This window comes from Dysidea avara, chromosome 9, assembly GCF_963678975.1.
Source record: "Dysidea avara chromosome 9, odDysAvar1.4, whole genome shotgun sequence".
Lineage (NCBI taxonomy): Eukaryota > Metazoa > Porifera > Demospongiae > Dictyoceratida > Dysideidae > Dysidea > Dysidea avara.
Window position 1 is genome coordinate 26,706,503 of NC_089280.1, and position 24,025 is coordinate 26,730,527.

A 24,025-nucleotide genomic window follows, 5' to 3' on the forward strand; every position below is an offset into this window, starting at 1 on the left:
AATATTTCATCAATACATAATTACAAAAGTCTCTTGCTAAGCTTTATAGGACAAGTTCTAACAAAATTAATAGTTAAAAGTATAATATTATATGTGTAACTGTGCATCTCAGCTCCTTAACTTAAGTGTACATCTGCCTGCGTTCTATAGATATTCTTTACATGGTTGCTATAAATGCTATTAATGTTTATACAGACTTTCCCTCAAGATTTTCTCAAAAACCAATACCACTAGTTCATCAGGTCCTGGTTTAAGGTCCATGGTAGGCCTAACCTTCTTGAAGTCTTCTAGTATCAATGATAATACATTTAACTGCTCAGTGGTGTTGTTGTAATATTATGTATGTACTGTGTGGCACATTAATTTTTTTTACTGATGAGCAGTATGGTGCTTAGGGTATAAAACATATTATGCTCTAATCTTCAGAAATTCATAATTCTGTACAATACGTACTGTATACAGTTTAAAACAAATACATGTATACTGTATACAGTATACAGTAGCAAGCATTAATATTTACACTGATACAACACAAAAATATCAAGTCCAATTGTAACATTAAGTGCAGTATAGTGTTCAATATTTTCCAGCAACACTCTGTCCCTTTCTAACTGGCAGGTTTATCTATGAGCATTGCAGAAGTGAGAGAAAATTCATCTTGCAAGTTTTGTAAAACTATATAATTATGAGCTCAGCACTTTGCAGATAGTTGGTCACTTGCACCTGTACTGTGTACATGTATGAAGGAAGATGTATGCATATAGCTAATAAGATGCAGTCACCATGCACAGTTGAAACATACAATGCTTGAATTTGAACCATTCCCACTTACAATAATTTTGAAGCTTGTTCCAGCCACTACTTGAGTCTGGTATTCAATAGCTCTGCTTTGTAGACTCAGTTCAAATTTCATTTTCAGCTTTTCCTCAGTAGTTATCTTCACCTAAACAACGTACATGGAGATGCCAAAAGCACGTCTATAAAGTGGTATACTTACATTAAAATTTACATTTTGTAGAGCTGAAACAGGCATGCTTCCTCCCCAAAAGTTTTTGAAGCATCGTAAGATAGCACCATGCAGGAGTAACTTGAGCAGATCAACTATATCCAGTAGCTATATATAAAGGAAGCAGGCATCCCCAATTTTACACAGCATAAAGTAAAGTACATGGCACATAGTTGTAAACATAGTCAATACTATAGTGATAATGGGTACATAGATGTCTGTCCCTATAATAATTAAATTAAACTTAAAGTACATGTAATGGTATGAAACTGCAGTATAGTACAGCATGGTTTAGTAACTTACTACGGTATACAGCTACATTTTCCCAAACCGTGAAAACCTGTACATACATTTGTAAATGTAAATCATAGCACGAACATATCTTTGTATAATTATACTGCATAGAATTTTGCTCACTTTGTCAGCAATTTCATGTGTTCTGCTGTTGCAGTTTTGTATCAGACCATGCACCAGGAGCACTCATTATGGTGCTACACAAGTGCGTGGCATCACATAGCTGTAATAAACCACAGTGGTATGGCTGTAGAGCACTTGACTTGCTGTGGCAGAAGCAGTAACTAATTTTACAGCAAGTGTTTATGACTTATATATTTGCTTCACTCTACAGGCATGCATAATGCATCTACAGGCAGCTGCTTATGCAGTTCATACTACAATATTGAGCTGCAGCCACCATGCATTGTTGTTCTGGGGAGTGACGGTTGATCTGGAGACTGCCGAGGGTTATCGACCAAGTTTCTCTGTCTGGCAAGCTGTTAGAGGACCTGTCAAGACATTTGTACACATGTGTTATTTTGTACACTATAATTGGGAAGTATAAAGATTATACTATTGGGGCTAATAGAGTAAGAATCACCCTTAAAAAAGTATGGCCCCTGTGGTAGCCCATTTACACTAAAAATAGTATAAAGCTTATACTTATGCTTTTTGCAGTGCATAGCCTTACTGGTTATCAAGTTAATACGCTTGTCGGAAGGCATCAGGCAGTTAGTCAGTCGGAAGAAAATTCTGCTAACTAATTATAAATACAAAATTTTTAAAATTCTGTAGCAACTTATTGGAAGCATTTTTGGCCACTCTGAAGACATTTTTGGGTTTGATTATACTTCACCAATACTGCCAAGATGCCATGAAGGTATTGTGAGGCTAGTTTTGGGGTGGTATTGTTTTACCAGAAAATTCAATTTTTTATGATCCCTAATATGCATGATAGTTAGCTAATAGCAGGAGTTTGAAACAAGCAATAAGGAGCAAGCAAACTATATATAGCTAGTACATAGCTAGCTATATAGAGAGTTAGAAGTTCGAACCATTCTTATAATGCGCAAGTTAAGGAATGAAGAATTAAAAGTTATTTACTGTAGCAGCCATACTGTACAAGATAATATTGATGATCTCATATACGTAGGTGACTATAGCAGCATAGGTGCCTGTATGATGCACCCTGAAAATTGTATTTCCTTGTGTATACTGCCAGCAGGTGTTCACTTTTATATGTATGCATTCACACTTTTCTCTAAATGTTCATATACTGTACCTTAAATGACATTTTAGAATCACATGTTATCTCTGCATTATAGTTTAAATTTGAATTATAAAATTTTACAGACATTCACTAGTAGCGTAATAATAATGGAGTAGCTATAACATGAAGGCTTGAAAGTAGGCTCACTATACATATACATTGCCCCATGTATATCTTGGAAAATGCTCTTAATATGTAACAGCATATGGGTGTTTTAAAATATCAGCCACATATTTTAGGGAAATGTACTGGCGTCCAAGTTGGTATAGCTAAACCTTTCATCTAATAAGATGAAGTTGCTATGTTATTTGCTTGTGAATCATTTTCTCAGGTGCTGATACATGCCTCACGGTATACAGTAAAAGATGACCCAGAAGAAATCTGAACTATAAATTATGCAGTTTGGTGACTTCATGCTTATCTTAATTTTCCTCACTGTTTCTTAAGAAAAAACTGAAGCTAATAGTTTAAAGTACTTTACACATTACTAGCTACTGTAGCTATAAGGAAAGTGAACACTTCTAAGGCAGTACAGAAGGACAAACAAGGAAACCACTGAACTTTTGGGATTTCTCTACACTTACAAGCCTGTTATATGATATCTAATAATGGACATGTGGGCATATAAATTTTTATTGTGTACTGCTCTAGTTTTTTTTTACTCAGTCATAAGTTCTCAATTTCTAATTGCTTTAGTTGTGTGCAAGTTTCAAATCATAATATTGATGTAGTTTATACCCATAGGCATGGCCACAGTTACCTAAGTGCAACACTGTAAAAACTAAGTGGTGATTTCTTAGTGACGATCACTAAGAAATCCAGTGACGATCACTATCTTGCCACAGATATCACCACTTATTTTTTACATGAAGAGCAAGCTTTTAGTCACATAATTATGATGAGTGGTTTATGTGGCGCTTGTGATCTCCTGCTGTGATGAAGTTAATGTACAGAATCTGTGGCCAGATTTGTGAAAAGGCTTTTACACACATTTTAGCTACATCTCAGCAAACAATGTTATAATAGCTGACTACTAGCACCAAGAGTCCATATAGCACTGATTAAGTTACTGTTTACAGTGTATATCACAATACTGTGGTTTCACTTATTAAAAAATCCAGTTGAACAGCTAAATGCATAAACTAGAAAGTTTCAAAGTTCAAACTATATGTAATTTGTGTTAATAAGTGTGTGCTTCACAGGTACATACCTTTGTAGTCATATATCTGGTAACATTTTACGACACACACACCCGCACAGTGGGGGATGTGGACCCTATATTATGTGTACAAATGACACGTAAAGATATGTTGTATACAAACACAATACTACTTGGTCTGTACGCTGCAGACACACACTAGTAGCTCCATTGCATATGGATTAACGCCATCACCATCATCATACTTCAACACATTCAGTCAACTCCACACTTAGCCTGATGTCATTCCACAAGGGCACAACATAAAAGGATAGACATAGCAACCTGTGAATTAGAGTACAAAGTCTGGAGCCGTAAACTCACCATGTCACGTCACATTCAATCCACTTTAATGTTATGCATATAATGAACAGCACATGTCAACCCTGGATAAAACACCTGCATAAAAAATGCAATCACCTAGGTCCTTGTTGGCCTGTAAACATGACCACAATTACTTACTTTTTTTCAGATGCCAAGTACCCAACTTGGTTGAATGCATCTACAAGAACTGATACAAATCACTGCAGACAAATAATAGCTACTTCGCTTACTTCAACAACACAATGGCATTGACAAGGATGCCCATTTTGGCGTCGGTTCACTAAAATCCAGGATGCTTCACCGACTATCCCTTCTGTATCAGTAATGACAATTATAAACACAGGCGAGGCTTCACCGTGACATCTCTATGACTGCAAGTCTTGCCGGGTCCATTACAGATGTACAGTCGAAGACATTGCTCAATGGCTGGTAAAGATTATTGTTCTCATACAAATGCTATGCTCTAGTGTTGAAACAAAAGAGTCTACAGTAGTTAACTCACTGGAAGTTTAAGAAACACTTCCTCCACTGTAAGTCTGCAATGGCAGAAAACCGGTGGGCTACCATGGTGACTAGGAAATGTATAACAACTTTTTAAGTAACAAAAAATGTATTATTAAGAAAGTGTACAGTTAGAGTTCAGGGTAGCTATGCTGACTTGATGATAGTAAAATATGCACCACTCTGCAAGACCTATACAGTAGTGCATGCGACCGGGTTTTATTTAACCTATTGAAGTGACTACCCCTTTTATTTATATATAACATAATTTGTCACTGGTACATATGTGCATACTATATATACAAACACAGGTACATGTACATTTGAACACCAACAACCTATTCTTGATCAAACATGTGATAAAGTTACAATTGCCAGTTCACATTAAGCAACAACTTATAAGTACGATTTAAATGTCTCTAGCATATAGGAGAAACAATTCGATTCCGGGAAGGTCTTGGAGAAAAGGAATTAAATTGAATTTCTGATTTTGCTTGATACTGGTAGAAAACAAAATTGCTCTGATATTCAGAAGAATGGTGATGCTGTGATGGCTTGATATCAGTTTTCCCAGTGACAAACAACACAAGGTCCCCATTGGGTGGATAAGGGTTATGTTAGTAGATAAAAACTATAGTAAACATCTGAGCATCACAAGGAATTTTCAACGTACCACTAAAATGTGCTGCCTTATACACATGACACACATTTCAGTTTGACATGCACATAACACACAGACAAATGACACTAGATATCTGTATGCACGCCCTATGATACACACAAGGAAAAAAGCAAAAGCAAGCACAAAGCAAATACATATACAGAGAGACACAGTGTGACACACATATACACACACTCACATGCACACACCAACAACTGCAACACATACAGTCATACTATACACAGTCACATGCATGTATGATGGACTACACACTCCACACACATGCTCCTTCTCTCCTTCGCTCACACGCACACACATCAGACCTTAATTTAATTTTTAAGGTGCCAAGGACAAATGTCCTTACATATTCACAAATGTACAGACATAGAGCACATATGGTTGAAATCATCTCTGCAACCTCATACTACATAGAATTGCAGCAAAAAATTGTCAGAACAGATCAGACATGTCACAGCACACTCGAGGCCTCGCCAGGCCCGTGTATAGCAGACACTGCCATTTGTAATAACGATAGCTGTAGTTATCTGACTTCTAAGGATTTCCGACTGAAGCAAACTATTTACTGGTGTTCAATCACTTGAAGACTGTAGTGGGCACAACTAATGCCCTCCTAGCAGAAATTCCTTACCATAATTTATAAGCGCATGCGCTTAACAAGCATAGTAAATTTCACAAAGAATTCCTCCGAAAAATTATAAGCACATGCGCCTAATAACCAGAGTCTACGGTAGGGAGTTTCCATTGAAAGTTTTGAGGTTAAACACAGCCACATAGCTGCAACATATCACCAGGCTGTGGTCATTACAGCTGCTGGTGATAGCAGTACACAAAGGGGAGGTGGAAAATCCTTGGGTTGGGAAAATGTAGTATCTCCTAGCAACCAAGTGACAGTTATTGTTAGCACTACAAACAAACATGTACACATCAGCTTTTATGGTACCACTATTGGTTTTGAAAGGACATTGTTTGTCCACCAAAAACTCAATGTTGTGCTATTTGTACTATTTGTGTGGATTGACTGCATGTTAATTTAGGGCCTGCACGCACGCACGCGTGTGCACACACACACAACTACACACGTTACATAAGCAACAACACACACAAACTATACTAAACTCACTGGAAATAACTTATTGGTCACATTTGGCTACAAATATTTCAATACGACCACCAGGAAGTAGTTCCTGTGGCAGGTACTTACAAGTACGAGATAGTGTGATACCACTCACCTGTGTGGCCTTCTGAGGGAATTATTTGCTCAGAGTGCACAATAGCTGAGATGGGAAAAGTTAATAAACGAAGTTACCATCATTGATCCACCGGTTACCTTAGCAATGCGTAAGGTAGATCACAGACACAGACATCATGTGCTTAGACGATGTCAAAAACTTCTTCAGGAGTCTCGCCCATCATCACAAGTCACTTCTGTGACAGTAGCATTATACTACCACATCAACAAACAGTTTACAAACCATAGTGTCCTCCTGAGGATGGCTTTTGTTACCAGTGGGCCATAGTCAGCAGTAGACTGACTGCCATTCAAGTTTCAGTTCGGCAAGACTACAGATTAATGTAACTCTTTCCATTGAGTGCTACATGGTGTTCCATTTAAAGTAATTAGAAACAACGAAATAACAAACCACATGTAGTTACATAATGGGTGACAACATGAAAGATTTTAACACATCAATATACCTGTCAATGTATTGCTCAATCTCCCTTCTCAGGCATAATGTGGCCCGGAGACAATTATAATGGTCGTTCACCTGACCTGTTTGGTAGTCTATATTAACAGGAGCTTATAAGCGCCGAAGGTGCGAAGGAGTGTAACACTCAGGGTATAGAAGGTGCAAAAGAGCGTAACACTCAAGGTATAGAAGGTGCAAAGGAGCATAACACTCAGGGTATATCTGTATTCTATCTTTTGTTAATGAAACATGTCCTTATAAAGAGAGCAGTAATTTCCTGGGCTGTGCTTGGTTATGTTAACAGGTGCTATCAGTTAATATGCAGCCATAGAGTGTCAGTAATACTGGTAGGGTAATTAAAAGAATGATTTCAACACAGCTCTGTTTCTGGTCCTCAGTACAGCACAGAGAGCTTATAAAATATATGGCTACTTAGTTCATTGTTAATTAAGAGTTGTTCAGTCTCTTTTTGTTTACAAATAGCACACAAGTACTTAGACTCATCATGGCTTCCTTTGATGATAAACAGCTTGAAAGTGATGATGCAATAAACCACTAAGTAGCAGTGAATATAGGATGAATGCCCTACATGGACTTGAGGTTTAAGTAATTAGTCAAATGTTGGCAGTGTTGGGATTTAAGAAAGATAGAATCATAGTATGCAACTCGTCGGCATCGCCAATAAGCATTGGTGGTTGCACATGATATTCATAGCACTATACGTACTGTACGCTAGGATGCAGCCATACACATTAGGAATTCATTATAATGTCCACTACCCTGGTCCGCTACAATGTCCGTCGTCTCCACCGCTAGACAAAGCGAATCAGCTTAGCTCTCGTCCTTTCCTGTGCCTCTCTTCGTGATACGGTAAATTTACTGAGTAGATTTCCGGATAATTGCATAGATAGTTATTCTACGGGTCGAGCTACGCCGGGTACGTTGAATATACTATCTATATACGTACTTACTTGTAACTGCCCGGCTTTGGTTCAAAACTTCAAATATCAGAAAATAGAGGTTTGTGCCCTCATAGCTAGAGTAACATCACGAGTCTATTTTGCAGGGAAGCCTGCCGATACCAGACAAATTGCTGGAGAGTAGCTACGAACGGTTCAGCCTAAGTTTGCACTAAAGCGGGTACGTCATTCACATTTCAGAACTGTAATTGCGATATTGCGATTGTTTTACTGTGATATAATATCATGCTAGCTTGTTTCAGTACTTTTTATCGATGTGCTATGGTCCCTACTCTAGTTGAAAATCCATTTTGTATGTACTTGTCAGTATTTATATACAGTACAGTGTATAATGATATACAACAGTTCCATACTATAAAAATTGCTAGAATAGATCCTGCAATAATTTTTCCCTATGCATCATTTGTTTTGTGTACTTTAATAAAATAAACAACCACAAGATTTCTTATAATAGTCACTATGTTTATTTTTGATTGTGTTAGTTTGGTCATGCAAAAATACCAAAATGTGTTTACTTTGAGTCTTAATCTAGAATGGATTGTTTTTAGGTAATAATTATTATACTGCATAGAGTAAGAACAGTTCAAGTAAGTATGTTATTCAGCTGAAAACAAAGTGTAATGGCAATTCGCCTTTTGTAATAATTGATCGTTGGGGTGAGCGCTTGGACATATCTGTATGTCAGGTGCCCTTCTTCCTTTGCGCTATGCGAGGGTTCTAATTATGTTACAAAAAAGTAAACAATAAAGTAGAAGAAAATTTGGAATTTTAAAGTTGGATTAGGGATCAAAAAAGTATAGTGAAACGGGGCAATAGCTAAAAAGTAATGAAACAAGAGAGGTTGCCTATACCTGCAGATATGCTAGTGGACCCTATACTTCAGTCTATAACAAGCTGTGTCTACTTTGATTGTTGGTTTGATAAAGTTTTTACATTGGTGTGTTAACTAATAGTACAATGTATTCTATCAGTGTGCTAAAACACTGTGTAGGTGTATATAGAACACCAACACTGAGGTGTATCAGAACACCTTAGTTTTTAACACTGTACTGTAAACTGCCCTTCAAGAATAAGTACAATAGGAACCTTGTGGAAGAATTGTAATGATTCTGTATACAAGATGAAAATGCAGTCTACTGTAGTTATGTTAAAAATGGGTTCTTCCATGAACACCCCTGTGGGTTATAAGTGATGTTACAACCAAGACCCTCAGAGGGTGTTTCATTTACACACCCTTCAACAGTGTGAATAAACAAACACCCAAGGGTGTTTCATGGCTTAAAAGAAATGATTTGCAACAGTTTCACCTGTGGTGCAATACAAACATAATGATGTATGACTATATAATTGAGCGGTTCATATGCATTATAACTGCACAGTAATAACAGTAACACACATGTTCAGCCCGTTACACAGCTCTATACAGATGAAGACAATACGAAAAATTTCATTCCAGTTACACATACGTATACTGCAAATGAAGAAGGTGCCTCACATATGATACGTCTAAGCACGTGCCCCAGCAATCAATTATTACAAAAAGCAAGTGCCATTGTGCTTTGTTTTCAGCCATGCTCAGCCCGTTACACAGCTCTACAGCCGAACAACAATACGAGAAATATCCTATAGAAAACACGGACGATTTTCGTAATAACACGATAGTCAGCAGAGAAGAAACCACACATGCTACTGCAAATCGACGCCAGTGAAAGGTGATGGGAGATCATGGGAGACAAAGGTAAGTCCATGGCATATGCGTGCACTATAGATACTGCAGTATGCCACAAGACACCAGTCAGGTTGAAGCGACATCTAACAGTGAAAAAATCAAGCCCATACCCTTACCAGTTATCGAGTTACACTTGTCTGAAGGTATCAGGCAGGCAGTTAGTCAGTCAGTAGAAAATTCTGCTATATACAAAATTTTAAAATTCCGTATCAACTTATTGGAAGCGTTTTTGGAGACACTTTTGGGCTTGATTATACTTCACCAATATTGCCAAGATGCCATGAAGGTATTGTGAGGCTAGTTTTGGGGTGGTATTTTTTGACCAGAAAACCCAATTCTTTATGATCTCTAATATGAACCACAGTAGTGGTTCATGATAAGACATCTTTTATTTAGAAGTATCACAAGTATATAGTGAGCAGGCAATATTATGGTGCATAATTTGATTTCTATAATTATAGCATGAAAAGTCTGCCCTCTTTCGTCACGCACTAATTGTCAGAATACATTCTGCTTCAAAGCAAGATATGTAACTGTATTTCAGTACATAATAAATTATTATAGATGTGATTTTCGTGAAGGTCACATTCCAGATTAATTAAAGACACAAAGTGAACATGATACAGATTGCATGTTAGCAACTACGTCACTCTGTATATCTAGCACAAAGTTAAAACAATAAGCATCATGGATATGAAATTAATTTTTATCAGGCCTTGATTTAACAGTAAAACAGTCCACCATTAAGAGTGGAACCACCTCTTTTAGCAGTCCAGATCTGCCCCTCAAAGGCATTATTAGTTGGGAACAAATAATCTGTGTAAATTTCTACCAGAACGACCAGTAGCATCCACAGCATACGAAAAAAAATTCCATGTAAATAAGAAGAAGAAATCTTGTTGAGAATCTTAAAAACCTGTAAAGCTGTATGAAAAGTATGCCTTTCAGTTAAAGATGATAAGTTAAAGACCCTTGAGGTACACCCGATGTTACGCGACAAGGTGATGACTGAATAGCATCAATGACCACTTTTGTGTACAGTTCACATGAAAGGGTTGAAGCCGTTGTAGTGGATCTCCTTTTATACCATAATAATTCAGTTTTATGTGCTAATCTAGCATGGGCTAATTTGTCAAATGCCTTAGCAAAGTCTAAGATAGCCACATCAACTTGAAGTTTGTTGTCAACTGCTCTGGCCAGACCACCTATAGTGAGGAAGAGTTGTGGTTTGCACAAGCATTTCATTCTACTGTATACATCAGTTAATATCTCATTTCACTCGAAGTGTTTCATTATCTGGCTAACTAAGATGTGTCCTCATAGATATTTTTAGGTAGGGGGCTCTAGACTCTTGGTTTGGTAGGGCACAGTATTAAAAAAGCCAACACCTGCTAAGAATGGCTGCCCTCCACCAAATATACATTGTATCACTGATAAACGACATAAAAATCCTTATTTATAACTTCATATGCAATTTGCTACACTACTTCTCTGAATACTGTGACTGCTTTATTTGAGTGATTGACTGCCCTATTAGAGTTCTCAATCTTTTTGCAATTTACAGTCAGAAAATTGCAAAGGGGGCTCCTTGCCCCCCGGGTTGCTATGCCTATGGTTCTAAAGTTTTACAAACTAATGATGTTAGAGGTACTGAATGATAATTTCTAGGGTCAGTCTTATCACCTTTGTTGTAGATTGGGGTAACATAGGCTTGTTTACTTTCCATGAAAAGGGCACTGTGCTATTTCTTAATGATTGTTTGAATAAATATGTCAATAGATGGGCTACTTCAGAAGCTAGTACATTGTCTGGACCTGGGGATTTATTTATATCATGATTGGAAAGGGTGTTTCTCACACCATTTAATATAATGTCAATATCTGGGATAGATGGATAAGGAAAGTATGGAATACAGCTCAATAGTAAATACTGGTTGTTTAGAATCTCAGCTTTCTGAGTCAGTAACTATATCACCTGTTTGGTTCTTCAGGGCATTGATACCAGTTTTGTGTTGATGTTTATATTTAACATAGTGCCAAAAGCATTTCAATTTGTTATCACAATTTTGAGAGTTATTGGTTAAATATGTTAGATACGTAGATAGCTATATTGCATAATATTGTGTAACGTGTATGCCTGTGGATGAAAGCCCTGCTATCCATGGAGAACTGCTATGGTAAAGAAGGATAAAAGGTAAGGCAATAGTACAACATTGTATGTTTATCAGTAAGCCAAAGGTTTGTTCTTAAGCGAATTCAAAACATTTCTGTGAAAGAATTAGGGCTGTAGAGTAGAGTCAAATATCAATTAAATGACACTATGATGTTTGAACAGCTGCCACTCACTTCCTGGAAATCCTGCAGCTTAGGTAAAGGTAGGCTATGCCAAGCATCCAATAATCAGCTATGCATGACATAGCTTGAGAGTTGCAGTCAATAGTATGCTTTTTCCTATGTTCTGGCAAAACTATTAGTTTCCAAACTTTGTTTTTACAACCAGTAAACAATGTCCAATTTATTTCAAATTTGTACACAATATACCTTCATTCATTAGCAATCAATGGCCAAAAATGGTTTAGTTATCTTTAGCATATGAACCTCACAATTTATAGCGGTATTTTTGGATTCCCTCCATTTTAATTTAGACATGCCCACCAGTAAACTTTATGCTTTTACAACAAATTCACCTGTGCTAAAGCATAGAAGCAGGTAAATAAACATATTTCAAGAATAAAAGTGTGCTTTAAAGTTGATACTCAGGATATTTCCATGGGCACGCTACATTTTTGGCTCCTAAATGAAGGAGATGCACACAAGTTTTTTTCTCTATTTTATAAGGTGGCACTTGTGTGTCTTTTTGGGCACCCATATAAGGTAGAGAAAGAAACACCTTTCAATTTTCAGGATGGTGTTTGTGATAGAACACCAGTAGTACTTCATAACCTCATTTTCCACCTAGGAGCCAAAAACAAAGCGTGCCAACAGAAATATCCTGAATATAAACTTTAAAACACACTTCTACTCTTGAAAGATATGTTTATTTATCTGCATGATTCTGGTTAATATTTTGTGTATATTTGTATGACATTGTATGTGCAGTGCTCCACTGAAAATCAGTATTATTGAGTGGATTCCCTGTGTAAATATTACAGTTACAAAATCTTAGTTTTGGCATGCGCATTACTTCTAATTGAGTTTTGTGTCATATTAGAGTCTTTTCAAGGTTTGTAGTGTATGTATGTATAAGACTGCGAAACTGCAAAAAACATACTGTCAGACAGAAGGTACTCTTACTTTAAAGTGGGTAGTTACTTTGCTTGCGCTGGCAATTTTCAGCGGTAGAGTTGTGGTTTCAATTATGTCATTGTTAAGCAGACTGTGAAGTAGTGTATACTATAATGAGTTGGTAATGAAACCATCAGAAAATTATTGGTACTATTGCACAATGGGGTAGCCAGACCTTCAGGGATGGGTGGGTACACTTACCTACATGTTTTGCCTCATGCAATTAAGTAGCACAAAATGAGAGTCCATGCTTCTTTAGTGGACTCAACATACATTTAGTTTTTAAACCAGGCGCACGCCCACAGCCGGCCGAAGGCCGGCTGTGGGCGTGCGCCTGGTTTACTGTAATTGTTTCCGTAAAAGTGTGTGTGTGTACCTATCTATCTACCTATGTACCTATGTACCTATCTACCTATCTACCTATGTTTGTCCGTACGCACCCACGTGAGCAAAATCGTTTAATAACGGTGAAAGCAGCTTTTACGTAAGAAGTAAAAGTGAAATGAAGTCTGTATTAAACTTCTGCACAGGTGAAATTTGCTCTGAGGTGGTTTCTTTTCGGCGGACTGAAATACGGGTGTGGTGACTTTCCTCAGACTACCTTCCCCTTGAGGTTTTCAGGCATTTAGCAACTGAAAAACAACGGTGCAGGCCTCGTACACTGCCAGGAATAGCCTATCGCTTCGAGTTGAAAGGGGGCGTATCCCTTACGTACGCGAACGAAAATGAAGAGCAGCTTTGAGGCTTTGTTGAGAGAATTTGTGGGAAAAAACACGTTAGTCACACTATAAAACAGTTTAGAAGATAGTTTTGTGTGTAATATGTTGGTAAAAGCGGTTTATTTAACAAACGCTTCCTTAGCAGTGCATAGCAACGTAATTGAATGAATTACGAATATTTCATGAATTACGAGAAATAGCTAATTATATTATTGCACAACCCAAACTACCATATGGTAAAGTAGTAATACATAGTTGGTTAATTCATAGTAGTATATACTGTCTATAGTTATTCCAGATGAGTTAGCTAGCTGCATGGCGCCTGGTTTTTAGAAGTAGCACAACATCAACTTGTTAAAATCTGTTTCAAAAGTGCATAAATGTGTCTAGCTAGCTAATAATATACTAGCTAGCTAATAATATACTATGCTGCAGCTTATTTCACTGGTCTGATGCTACTGCATGAAAATATAGAAGCTAGAAATGAAAACTGACTTATTTTACCTTCTTGTCTTGCTTTCTTTTAACTCATCTGTATTTGTACACAACTCTTTATACTGCAGCCTGACTCTTGAGATAATTTCACAGCTTATTAATTCAGCTACTAATTTTTCTTATCTTCAACCAATGTTGAACGCCAGGTGATCTATCACTTTTCACTTCAACCCCACCAACAAAAGAAACTGTGCTATTACTCACAACTCAGTACTTGATCCCCTCCTTTTCGTGTTCCTAGGACAAGCCCATGTGAACTCATAATTATTACTGTGCAAACACTGGAAATATTTCAAGTGAGCCAATAGCATCTGTACAAAAAGTAGAGGAAGGGTGCGAACAAGGCATGATACATATTTTAGTTCTACTTCTTTTGTTGGTTGCACTGGTGTGATTCTCGATTGAAAAAACACTGCCATTATGGTGAAATTGGACTTTTAGTGATGTCAATACATGGTGATCATGGTTTTCACACCAACAGTAACAGTGATTATAATCAATTGTAGCAGGATTGCTCATGTAGTATCTGGTACTTCCAACAGGACGTATCACTGTGTTTAATAAAAATACTTTTACTAGTGCTTTGTAGTGCATGTGGGCTTCAATGTGTCATGACCTACCCCCCTGTGTTCCTCTTACCCCGCCTAGAAAGTTGGTCACATGGTGGTGTGCATTAAATAGAAAGTACTGAAACTGCCTGGATCATGTGATGTACTTATTAAATGTTTCTCAATGCTAACTGCTGATTTACAACAAAAATGTCGCGCTACCAAGGTATGCATTATTTGTCTCTTGTGGATTACGGCATAGAGCAGCAGCAAGTGGGTGCTGCTGTCCTTGTGAAATTTGGTTTGGCATGTGCCCACCCAGGCCCACCCTTGGCTACACCACTGTTATTGCATCATTGTGGCACCTTTCTGCAGTTGTTTACCCTTACAAGTTGTTCATTTCCTATTTTTCTACTTAGTTGAAATAACACTTTATATGGATAGCTATACAACACTGTATCGACAAGTATGCAGTAGGTGAAGCATATTTACTTGCCACAAAGCATTTGAAGTTCACCAAGATACAACAAACCCAAAAGTTATTTTCTCAATGTACAGCTTGAAGCAATTGCAATTTCAAGACAGCCTGGGGTACCAGATGACTGCCTAACAGTGGCGTAGCCAGGAAAAAATTTTTACCGAGGCAAAGTTTATAAATAGGCATAATTGAGAGGGTCTGCTTCTGACTCAACTGATTCACAAACACTTTCAAGTTTGGGTGGTACAGCATTTGCAGATGACTCTCTGGTTGGCAGTGGCGTAACTAAACCCGGGCCTACCCGGACCCGGGCCCGGGTGTCAGTAATCAAGTCACGCCCACGGAATTAGCAATAGAGTAGTAGAAAAGACAACTTCACCAAATAATTGATCGAAACCTTGACAACAGCACACATTTTTGGTAGTGAAACTGCTATATTACCTTTCATTATTGTGAAATCGCTTCAAACCGACAGGTTATCGGAATAAGCGCCTCTAGAAATAATTATCGTTTCGATAATGCAACTACTTTAATAGCGTTACTTGTGAATGCAACTTCAACGTATTGCACTGGGCCCTGATGTTGGTGCAAATCTAGTTATGCCACTGCTGGTTGGATGGAAAAAAACTATTTCAGAGTGTTTTTTCTACATGTCAAAAGTACTGAATGCTCCAGCTTAGTTAATGTTACAGTATACCATGCTTCAATTATTAGACTAACTCAACACAAAAACCTGACTTACTCCAGAGATATTTTGAGTGGTCAAGCCATCCATAGACTGCAATGGAGGTCATAGCTAGTCATGCACACTATACTTTTATTGATCTGATGTGATATTTTAATCAGAGATTATCTCTTTCATGTGATGCTCATCTGCACGTCAAGCTATATAGGGAGTATGGGGGCATGCTCCCTCAAGAAAATGTTTGAAAATATATGCTTTAAAATGACATGTGGAAACTATTTTTTGATTGTAACTGCTAATGCATGATATGATTAATTCAGTAGCTCAATGCAATGCCATGCAGTTGACTCACTGGGACTTTTGAAAAGTAATTTAAAGACATTTTAACATGATATAGACCAAGCAGTGCAATGAGAACAGTGCATGGTTATAATCTGTACTGAATGCTCTATTAGAGTATATTACGATGACTGCTCTATTAGAGTATCTCCATCTTTTTCATGGTTGCAAAAATAAAGTGCAAAAACTGATAGTTTTGTCCAAACGTAGAATTTGGTGGAAAAGGCATAGCTACTATTGGCTGTAACTCTCAAGCTATTAATCATGCATAACTGATTATTGGAGTGATACTTACTGCTTATAGCCTAGCCTACCTTTTGGTACAATAAACCTAAGCTGCAGGATTTCTAGGAAGTGAGTGGCAGCTGTCCGAACATTGTAGTGTCCATTAATCGATACTTGACCCTAGCTGTAGCCAGTTTTCTGCTATGCACATCAGTGAGGCAGTAGAAAATTCTGCCTCAAATAATTTCTTTTTTAAAACTCTGTAGCAGCTTGATGAAAACGTTTTAAGGTTGATCTAAAAGCACTTTTGGGCTTGATTTTACCCAACCAATATACCTTCATGTCATTGTGAGAAGCAGCAGGTTTTGGGATATATTATCATAGGCCACACCCACTCCTTCATTGTCCCTACTACATGGTACTATCGTACTGTATGATATCTGTGTATCTTATTGAATAATTGTTCCTCAAATTTCAGATAACAACATGTCTATGGAAAATAAGGAAGATGGCATACAACTAGATAACCTCAACAATGGTCATGTTGATACTGAATCACTTACAAGAGTAATAAAGCCAGAAAGACATCTTTCTGAGGTTAGTCCATAGTCTTGCAGTAAAGTACAAATGCAAGGAAAAATTTATTAGGAATTTTATTAAGTTCTAGGAAAATTAACCATATAAAGTTCTTGAACAATGGGGATCACTCTACTGTAGATGTCAAAGGGGTGATTTGATTGAAGTTTATAAAATATTGAATGGATACTATGACATGGAACCGTCTATATTTTTCAAGCTTAATACTGTAAACTCTGGTTATTAGGCGCATACGGTTATTAAGCACATATTGCTTGTTAAGCACATATGAAATACTTGTGCTAAACACTTCCTGTTAAGCGAATATAGTTGAAATCGCTCCTGCAAGCTCATACTATGTGAAATGGTAGCAAAATACCAATAGAACAAGCCAGAAGCGTCACAGTACACTCGATACTTCGCCAGGCACATGTCTAGCAGATACCACCGCCTGTATAAATGATAGCTGCACCTGACTTTTCAGGACTGGTGTTTCCTGTAAGCTATTTGACTGAACACTAGTAATTAAATCACTAGAAAAACATGGTGGGCACGAGTAATACTCTCCTAGCAGAATCCCGTTACAATCACTTATTAAGTGCATATGTATGTATGTATGTGTGTGTATGCATCTTTGTTAGCTAAAAGCAGCCTGTACGTGAGAAATCAAATCCATAGCGTCTGTATTAAGCTTCCAGGCAGGTAAGCTTTGGTTTTAGGAGGCTAATATGTACTGATTTGAAATACAGGTGAAGCGAGTTTATGAGGATGTTGGTGAAAGCCTTTTCTAATAGGTTGTATAGACATCAATCAGCCGAAAAACAGCGTAGCTGGCCTCCTAGGCTACCAGGTATAGTGAATTCCTTCAAGTTGAAATCGAGTTGAAGGGGGGCATGACCGGTACTTACACAAACAAAAATTAAATTAAAACCAGCTTTGAGGCTTTGCCTGGAAAATTTGCATGCACAAATGCTGTAGATAAACTATAAAGCAGATACAAACAATACTTATGTGCATTATTAATGGTTTAAAGAAGTTTGTTCGAGGTATGCTTCCTTAGCAGTGCATAGCAACGTAATTACACAATTACAAACTATTCCATGAACTAAGAAATACAAATTACAACAACTCAATTATTGATAATTCTGTATGTAGCATTGCAGCAAAACAAAATTTACTAAAAATATTACTACATTTTGTTAATTAATTCCAGCTGTTAATTCAAGCTGACCACACAACACCTGGTTTTTGGAAGTAGCACAATTTTTTTTTGTTTTTTTTTTTTGCAAAATTCCTAATAGAATGCACACCTACAATATATAACTGTCTTAAAAGCATCCTTCAACTCAAAACAACCTTTTAATGGATCTTTGCAAGAAGTACAGGTCCACTATTGAGTATCAAGTGAAACAGAAACAGTATGAGTATCCATGAACCTCCCAAGCTGCTGCAGGGATATATTTAATGGCACAGAAATTATGGAATGGAAGTATTATAAAATATGGAGCAGAGATAGAACATAGTTTAGGCTACAGTGATTAGTCTAAAGTCTTAGCAATGCAGTGCATCGTGAGTTGCTATACATTACATGGCTTTTTTAGTGACTGTTGCTGGCTGCTGGTACTGTTTGCTTACTGCTATACTGTACTGTTATACTGTTCTTTTACTTGCTACTGCTACTATATGTAGCTTGCTTCCTTAGGCCTCAAACAATTATGCTGGCATAATTTAAGCATAATAGGTGGCAAGCATGATGCCAGTATAGTAGGGACGATATTTGAAAATTTAAATAATATGTGTAATGCGTCCACCTAAAAGAAAGCAATGATCACCACCAACACATATTTTCACATTCAAAAACACTTAATTAACAATTTCTTGATTGGTTTTCCACACTTTGTAGAAAAAAACGATTGATCGATACACTCTAATAGAGCAGTCACTTCTAATACAGCAGTTACAAAGCTCTAATGTGCTCTAACAAAATGGCCAGTTCTCCAGCATAATCATGAGTTTGAAAGCATAATTTTGAGCATAATAGGCTTTAATTTTTGAGCACTGCTCAAAAGCATAATAGGTAAAAGTTCGTTTGTATGTACAGTCCAATTTATTAGCTAGCTGTAAGTTACATTGGTGTTAAAAATAAGAGTAACTATCACATTAATTAATGTACTAATTAGAGGTGTACCGATATAAGAAAACTAAACCAATCCGATACCGATACGATATGGATTAATCATTTTCAAACCAATACGATACCGATACGATATACCGATATAACTAAGTGTAGCTAGTTATGTTTGAAGAACCACAAATGCCATGTTTAACTTTATTTTAGCTACTGAAGAAACTACTGAAGACAGTCTTAAGATTATTGGCTATGCTTGGTTACCCATGGTGGTGTGGCCTCTATTGACAGCTTAGACTATAAGGCACCCACAAATATTTTAATACATGCCCCTGCCAAGATCAGTCCGGATTACTCCACATTTTAATGGCTTGTAGAGATGGCTGGTTGTTTTATGCTGTGCTCTTGGTTCATCTTTTTGCTGTTTCCCCAGGCTCATCACTATGAGTGTTTGTTGTATGATTGGTAAGCTTTGTGACAACAAAACAGTAATTATCCACGTACTTAGATGGCTTCGCGTAACGTACTGCTTTTAGACAAGGAAGATAACTACTGTTTCCCGCCCTTGTTAGCTAAATAGTAGGGTTTATAATATGGCTTGATCATTGGACAGTGTCCTCAAGATAGTTCAGTTGTATATCGGTGTATCGTATCGGTTTTTAGCAGCAATATCGGCTCCCACCGATATAGTAGAAATGTCTATATCGGCCACCGATACGATATGTATCAGTATATCGGTACACCTCTAGTACTAATTCAAACATGCAGTCTGTTGAGTTCAAGTTAGGACCATTACAATATTCAAGGTCTGTTGGGGGCTGAGAGCTGTGCCCTTATTCCCCTGCAGCTCGGAACTTACTTTTGCTGTTGGTGACCCCCACAATAAATCTTACCTATACCCCTGCCAGTTGTCAACAATTTATATTTATTCTGTCCTGTTTTAATTTCATGACAGCTATTTTTTTTAAAAATCTTGTGGTAGCATGTCATCAGACTCCCCTGCTCAGTTTTTCGGCACTTTACTATGTATGCCATACCTCATTAATTTTGTGTAGTTAAACATGCTTAATATTAAATTTGAATCTTGATAGCATATTAGAATACAAAATGCATACTTTAAAGCACTAGTACAAACTTAGGATGTGGAGATTGTGTAGGCATAATTTGGGAATAATCAGTACAGTATGTGGGGGGATTAGGAAATTTTGAAACAATTATGAATTAATTTTAAAGATAATGCAGCTTGCACAAGTCTGTTAAGTAACATAGACCAGTCAGGAATTCTGATAGAACTGCTGAAGACTACAGTCATACAGTTATAGTACTACTCTAATAATGCATTCACATAATACTCTACCGTAGCAACCAGCTATATAAAAGTTATAGTTGAACCCCAACATGAGTAGGATATCATTGTTATCAACCGGATGCTGAGGTTTTGATTACTAAAATATTCTATGAGTGTGGGTGTGGTTTAACTGGCACACTTTGAAGTACATGAATCACAAACAACGTGACAATTACTGGAATAGAGGTGTTAATTACAGTGATATCATACTTGTTATAATACACCAATCTACCACTGGGGTTTAACTTCTATTCCCAGTACCATTTACTACAAGTTATTTTACTTTGCTATTGATGTATGGCTTTAGTGGGATAGAAGAACAGAAAATCTTTAAAATTGAAACATCAGTATAAATAGTCTGATACAGCCAGGTGTGATGACATATTATGGAATTTCTCAAAATCAGGACTAACTTTTCTAATCTCTTTGGCTTGGGAATCAGTTGAGATGTAAACACATCATTTTCATCACTTACGCTAGTATACCTACTGCGGTACTTGTCTTCTCTGTGTTCTCCACAATAATCACTGGATCAGCAAATTAGACACTATGGCAAATGGGAACTAAGTAATTAACCCTCAGGTCCTTAGTAGCACCCTTACTGCAGTCAGGACATTACAGTCTTGACCCTTCTGGGTTACTATCACTTTGTTCTCTTGGTATTGGTGTCTGTCTATCTATAATATAGTCAACCAATTGTCATTATATATAACAGCCTACTTGAGCTGGATGTTATGAATGCATGTTGTGTGTATGGCATCACTGAAAGTCTAATTAGTTCTAGCTGCATATCTCTGCATATGAGATCTTCGTAATACACTTTATCATAATCTTAAATAGTATACTGTAACAGTATAATGATCATGATTAACTATTATTCTACATTAGCCTCTGCCCCATAATTGTAGCAGTAATGCAGATTTATATGTGTATATAGGTTGTATATGATGATGATACTGAATCATTTGATGATTGGATGTCATATTTCAAAGCTAATCCAGAAGACCAAGACACAATCAATCATGCTTACTACCACTACAATCCTCTGCATGTTGCTGTCTTCACAAACAATGTAGAAATACTGAAAAAACTAATTGATGCAAATGCAGGTTTGTACATACAGTGTACATTTGATAATACGTATACCATATTACTCGGTTAAATGCTGCACTTTTAATAGTTGTCACATCTGAATATTGGCTGCACTGTAGAGGGAATCGGAAGCGCTGTATAAGCACTAGTTATAACTGTTTGGTTAATTGCATATAGGAAATTTTATGTGAACCTCAGTACAAAGCTAGCAAACAGTGGGGGTGATAGGCGGTTGTTAGCTATTTGGATTGTGCTTTGTGTCTCAGCATTAAGGTGATGTATTATTCATAAAAGCACTTGGTTGTCTAAGTCAAGTAATGTGTAACATTAGTTTAACATTAACCAGCTAGGTATGCATTCTCTAAACAAGCGATGATGCAATGCACACTTTTCATCATCCACACATTTTATGTTATCCCAGAAAATGATCATTTTCCAAAATTCATTTTAGTGGCAGTTAAGTAGTTCCTTCCTCCTCTGGCTGCACTGTTCCCTTAAAGATAGAGCATAAATGCCACCCTTAAATATATGTCATGGTTTTTATTTGAATACGTCGTCCTTGATTGTTGTCTGCTTGTCCTTGCATTAGAAAGGTCAAGTAGATTATCCTGCAGCGTTATTCTGAATCAGTAATAGTTCCAGTAAGGAAAAACACTGAGCACTAGTCATTCTACATTGTGTGTCTGGAGATCACACCTTTCATCTGCTGTTACCTTTTAGTGCACATCGTGCTGAAATACAGTATAATTGTACTAGAGCTATTGAATCCAAAGTAAGTCAATGCAAGCTCTTCCTATAACAACAGCTTTAATTTGTGAATAGAAACCACACCTAAGAGCTTTCTAATGCTATAAGCGCCACCCTCGATTAGTGACCGCCTTGAATAGTAGCCACAGTATTTAACCAAACATATGTAGCGTAAGTGACCTATTATCGAACGGTACCTATTATCGAACATAAAAATAACGTAACGTATTCGGAAGTTTACAATTTTATTCCGCATACTCGTAAGGTGTTTATATGGAGAATTCCAATAGTGTAGCCTATTCTTAATGAGCTTTCCATCCTTTAGAGTTTATGTGTGGACATCACAGCAGTCTTGATACTCATCACCACTGATGAAGAAATGAAGAAAAAGAACACAGGAATCGCCGTGAAAGAAGTACAACTCGAGCGTGACTTTGGCGGCAGAATTGGGCTGACTGTTTGTGATTTACCTGAGTAAAAGATGTATCCACGAAGACTGTACAGAAGGGGTTGTTGTAAACAAGGATAATAAGACTGTGTTATTGGTCGTAATGTGCTGATTTTTCACCGTACGCATTTTACACTAAACGATTTACTGTTGTAACTCACAAGTGCATGCTTGTATCAAAACTATACTTCAGTTACAGTATCATGGTGCTTCAGATAACACGTTGATATAATAATCAAGAGTGTGTAGGGTGCACTGAAGTCACCACAGTAGAAAAGGTGCAAAATGTTCGATAATTGATTAACGCAAATTAATGGACGTTCGATAATAGCATGATAATAGGTATCGGTGTTCGATAATTCATATTTTACAGAATGCAGAAATCCACTCATAGCACGGACACTAATCGGATACTATTACTCAAACTTACGTGAGGTATTCTACAAGAAAGGTGCTACCTCTTGGTGAAAAGTCGAGGTTGATACTACTTTCCTGGAGATAGTTATGAAGTAAAGTATAAACTTTGTTCGATAATCGGTCACTTACACTAAATTATGTACAAAAAGGGTTTAATGTTTATTATGGTAAGATTATAAATATGTAATGCCTGTAAGTGTTTTGCCTGATAGTACGCCACCAGTTTTTGACCACCATCAGATTGGACGCAATATTTCTTAAAATGCACTAAAATTTCTGCTTTCGCTATGAGGCCTAAGTCATAGACTCTTGTATAGGCTGTGTCAAATATGCAGACATGAGAAATAGCGGCGGTTCTTCAGAACCCCCCAAACCCCCTGGCTACGGGCCTGTCAGGTCTACTCTTGTATTTAAATCCATCCCAAAAACACCTTTGCTGTAAAAAAGGCACGTCCAAGAAACTGCAAGTACCTGTAAAACAGTAGAGAAAGACCTCATGGAAGTAAAAATAACTGGTACTTAAAGAGCTGATAGCTGGAGCGGCCAAGAATCAATCTTAATACAACTAACTATATAATTAACAAAGTTTTTTTTACTCCATGTAAGAACACCTTGTCTGTAAAACAGATGAACCCATGAAAATAACTGGCAATTGAAACAGTTGATATCAAGAATGAATGTTGATATGCAACTAATAAAAGTGTAACGTTAAACCTTTATCTTTCAGCTGTGTTCTACATTCACTCTTGTTGTATCCTAAATTGATTTCTTTTGACTCTAATTGGCTGGTAATTTGGCTGCCTTTTTTGCACTACACTCTGGCTATTAAAAAAAGCGGCCAA

At 37.1% G+C, this 24,025-nt stretch overlaps 1 protein-coding gene and 1 long non-coding RNA gene across 10 annotated transcripts in view; one reads left to right on the forward strand and one right to left on the reverse strand.

Moving 5' to 3' along the window:
• Nucleotides 1-402: 402 nt before the first annotated feature.
• LOC136266294 (uncharacterized) lies at nt 403-7,833 on the reverse strand. Of its 9 annotated transcripts, XR_010706032.1 has the most exons (14): nt 6,730-7,833; nt 6,585-6,682; nt 6,487-6,531; nt 4,577-4,646; nt 4,430-4,500; nt 4,305-4,387; nt 4,213-4,252; nt 4,075-4,149; nt 3,885-3,987; nt 3,763-3,827; nt 1,424-1,791; nt 1,310-1,346; nt 998-1,114; nt 403-943 (listed from the first exon to the last, which is right to left on the reverse strand). It is a non-coding gene; the product is annotated as an uncharacterized lncRNA (long non-coding RNA). The 9 variants fall into 9 exon arrangements; XR_010706031.1 differs by having other exon boundaries at nt 998-1,791; nt 6,730-6,849; nt 6,953-7,833; XR_010706038.1 differs by having other exon boundaries at nt 403-728; nt 833-943; nt 998-1,791.
• A 48-nt stretch (nt 7,834-7,881) lies between these two features.
• The window catches only part of LOC136266290 (transient receptor potential cation channel subfamily A member 1 homolog), a 134,334-nt gene continuing 118,190 nt past the window's right edge, over nt 7,882-24,025 (forward strand). Inside the window, exons 1-4 of the mRNA XM_066061305.1 lie at nt 7,882-7,965; nt 8,012-8,085; nt 16,906-17,024; nt 21,417-21,588. Of these exons, the coding sequence (XP_065917377.1) occupies nt 16,914-17,024; nt 21,417-21,588 (283 nt within the window). The 5' untranslated portion in view covers nt 7,882-7,965; nt 8,012-8,085; nt 16,906-16,913. The remainder of the gene's footprint in view (nt 7,966-8,011; nt 8,086-16,905; nt 17,025-21,416; nt 21,589-24,025) is intronic.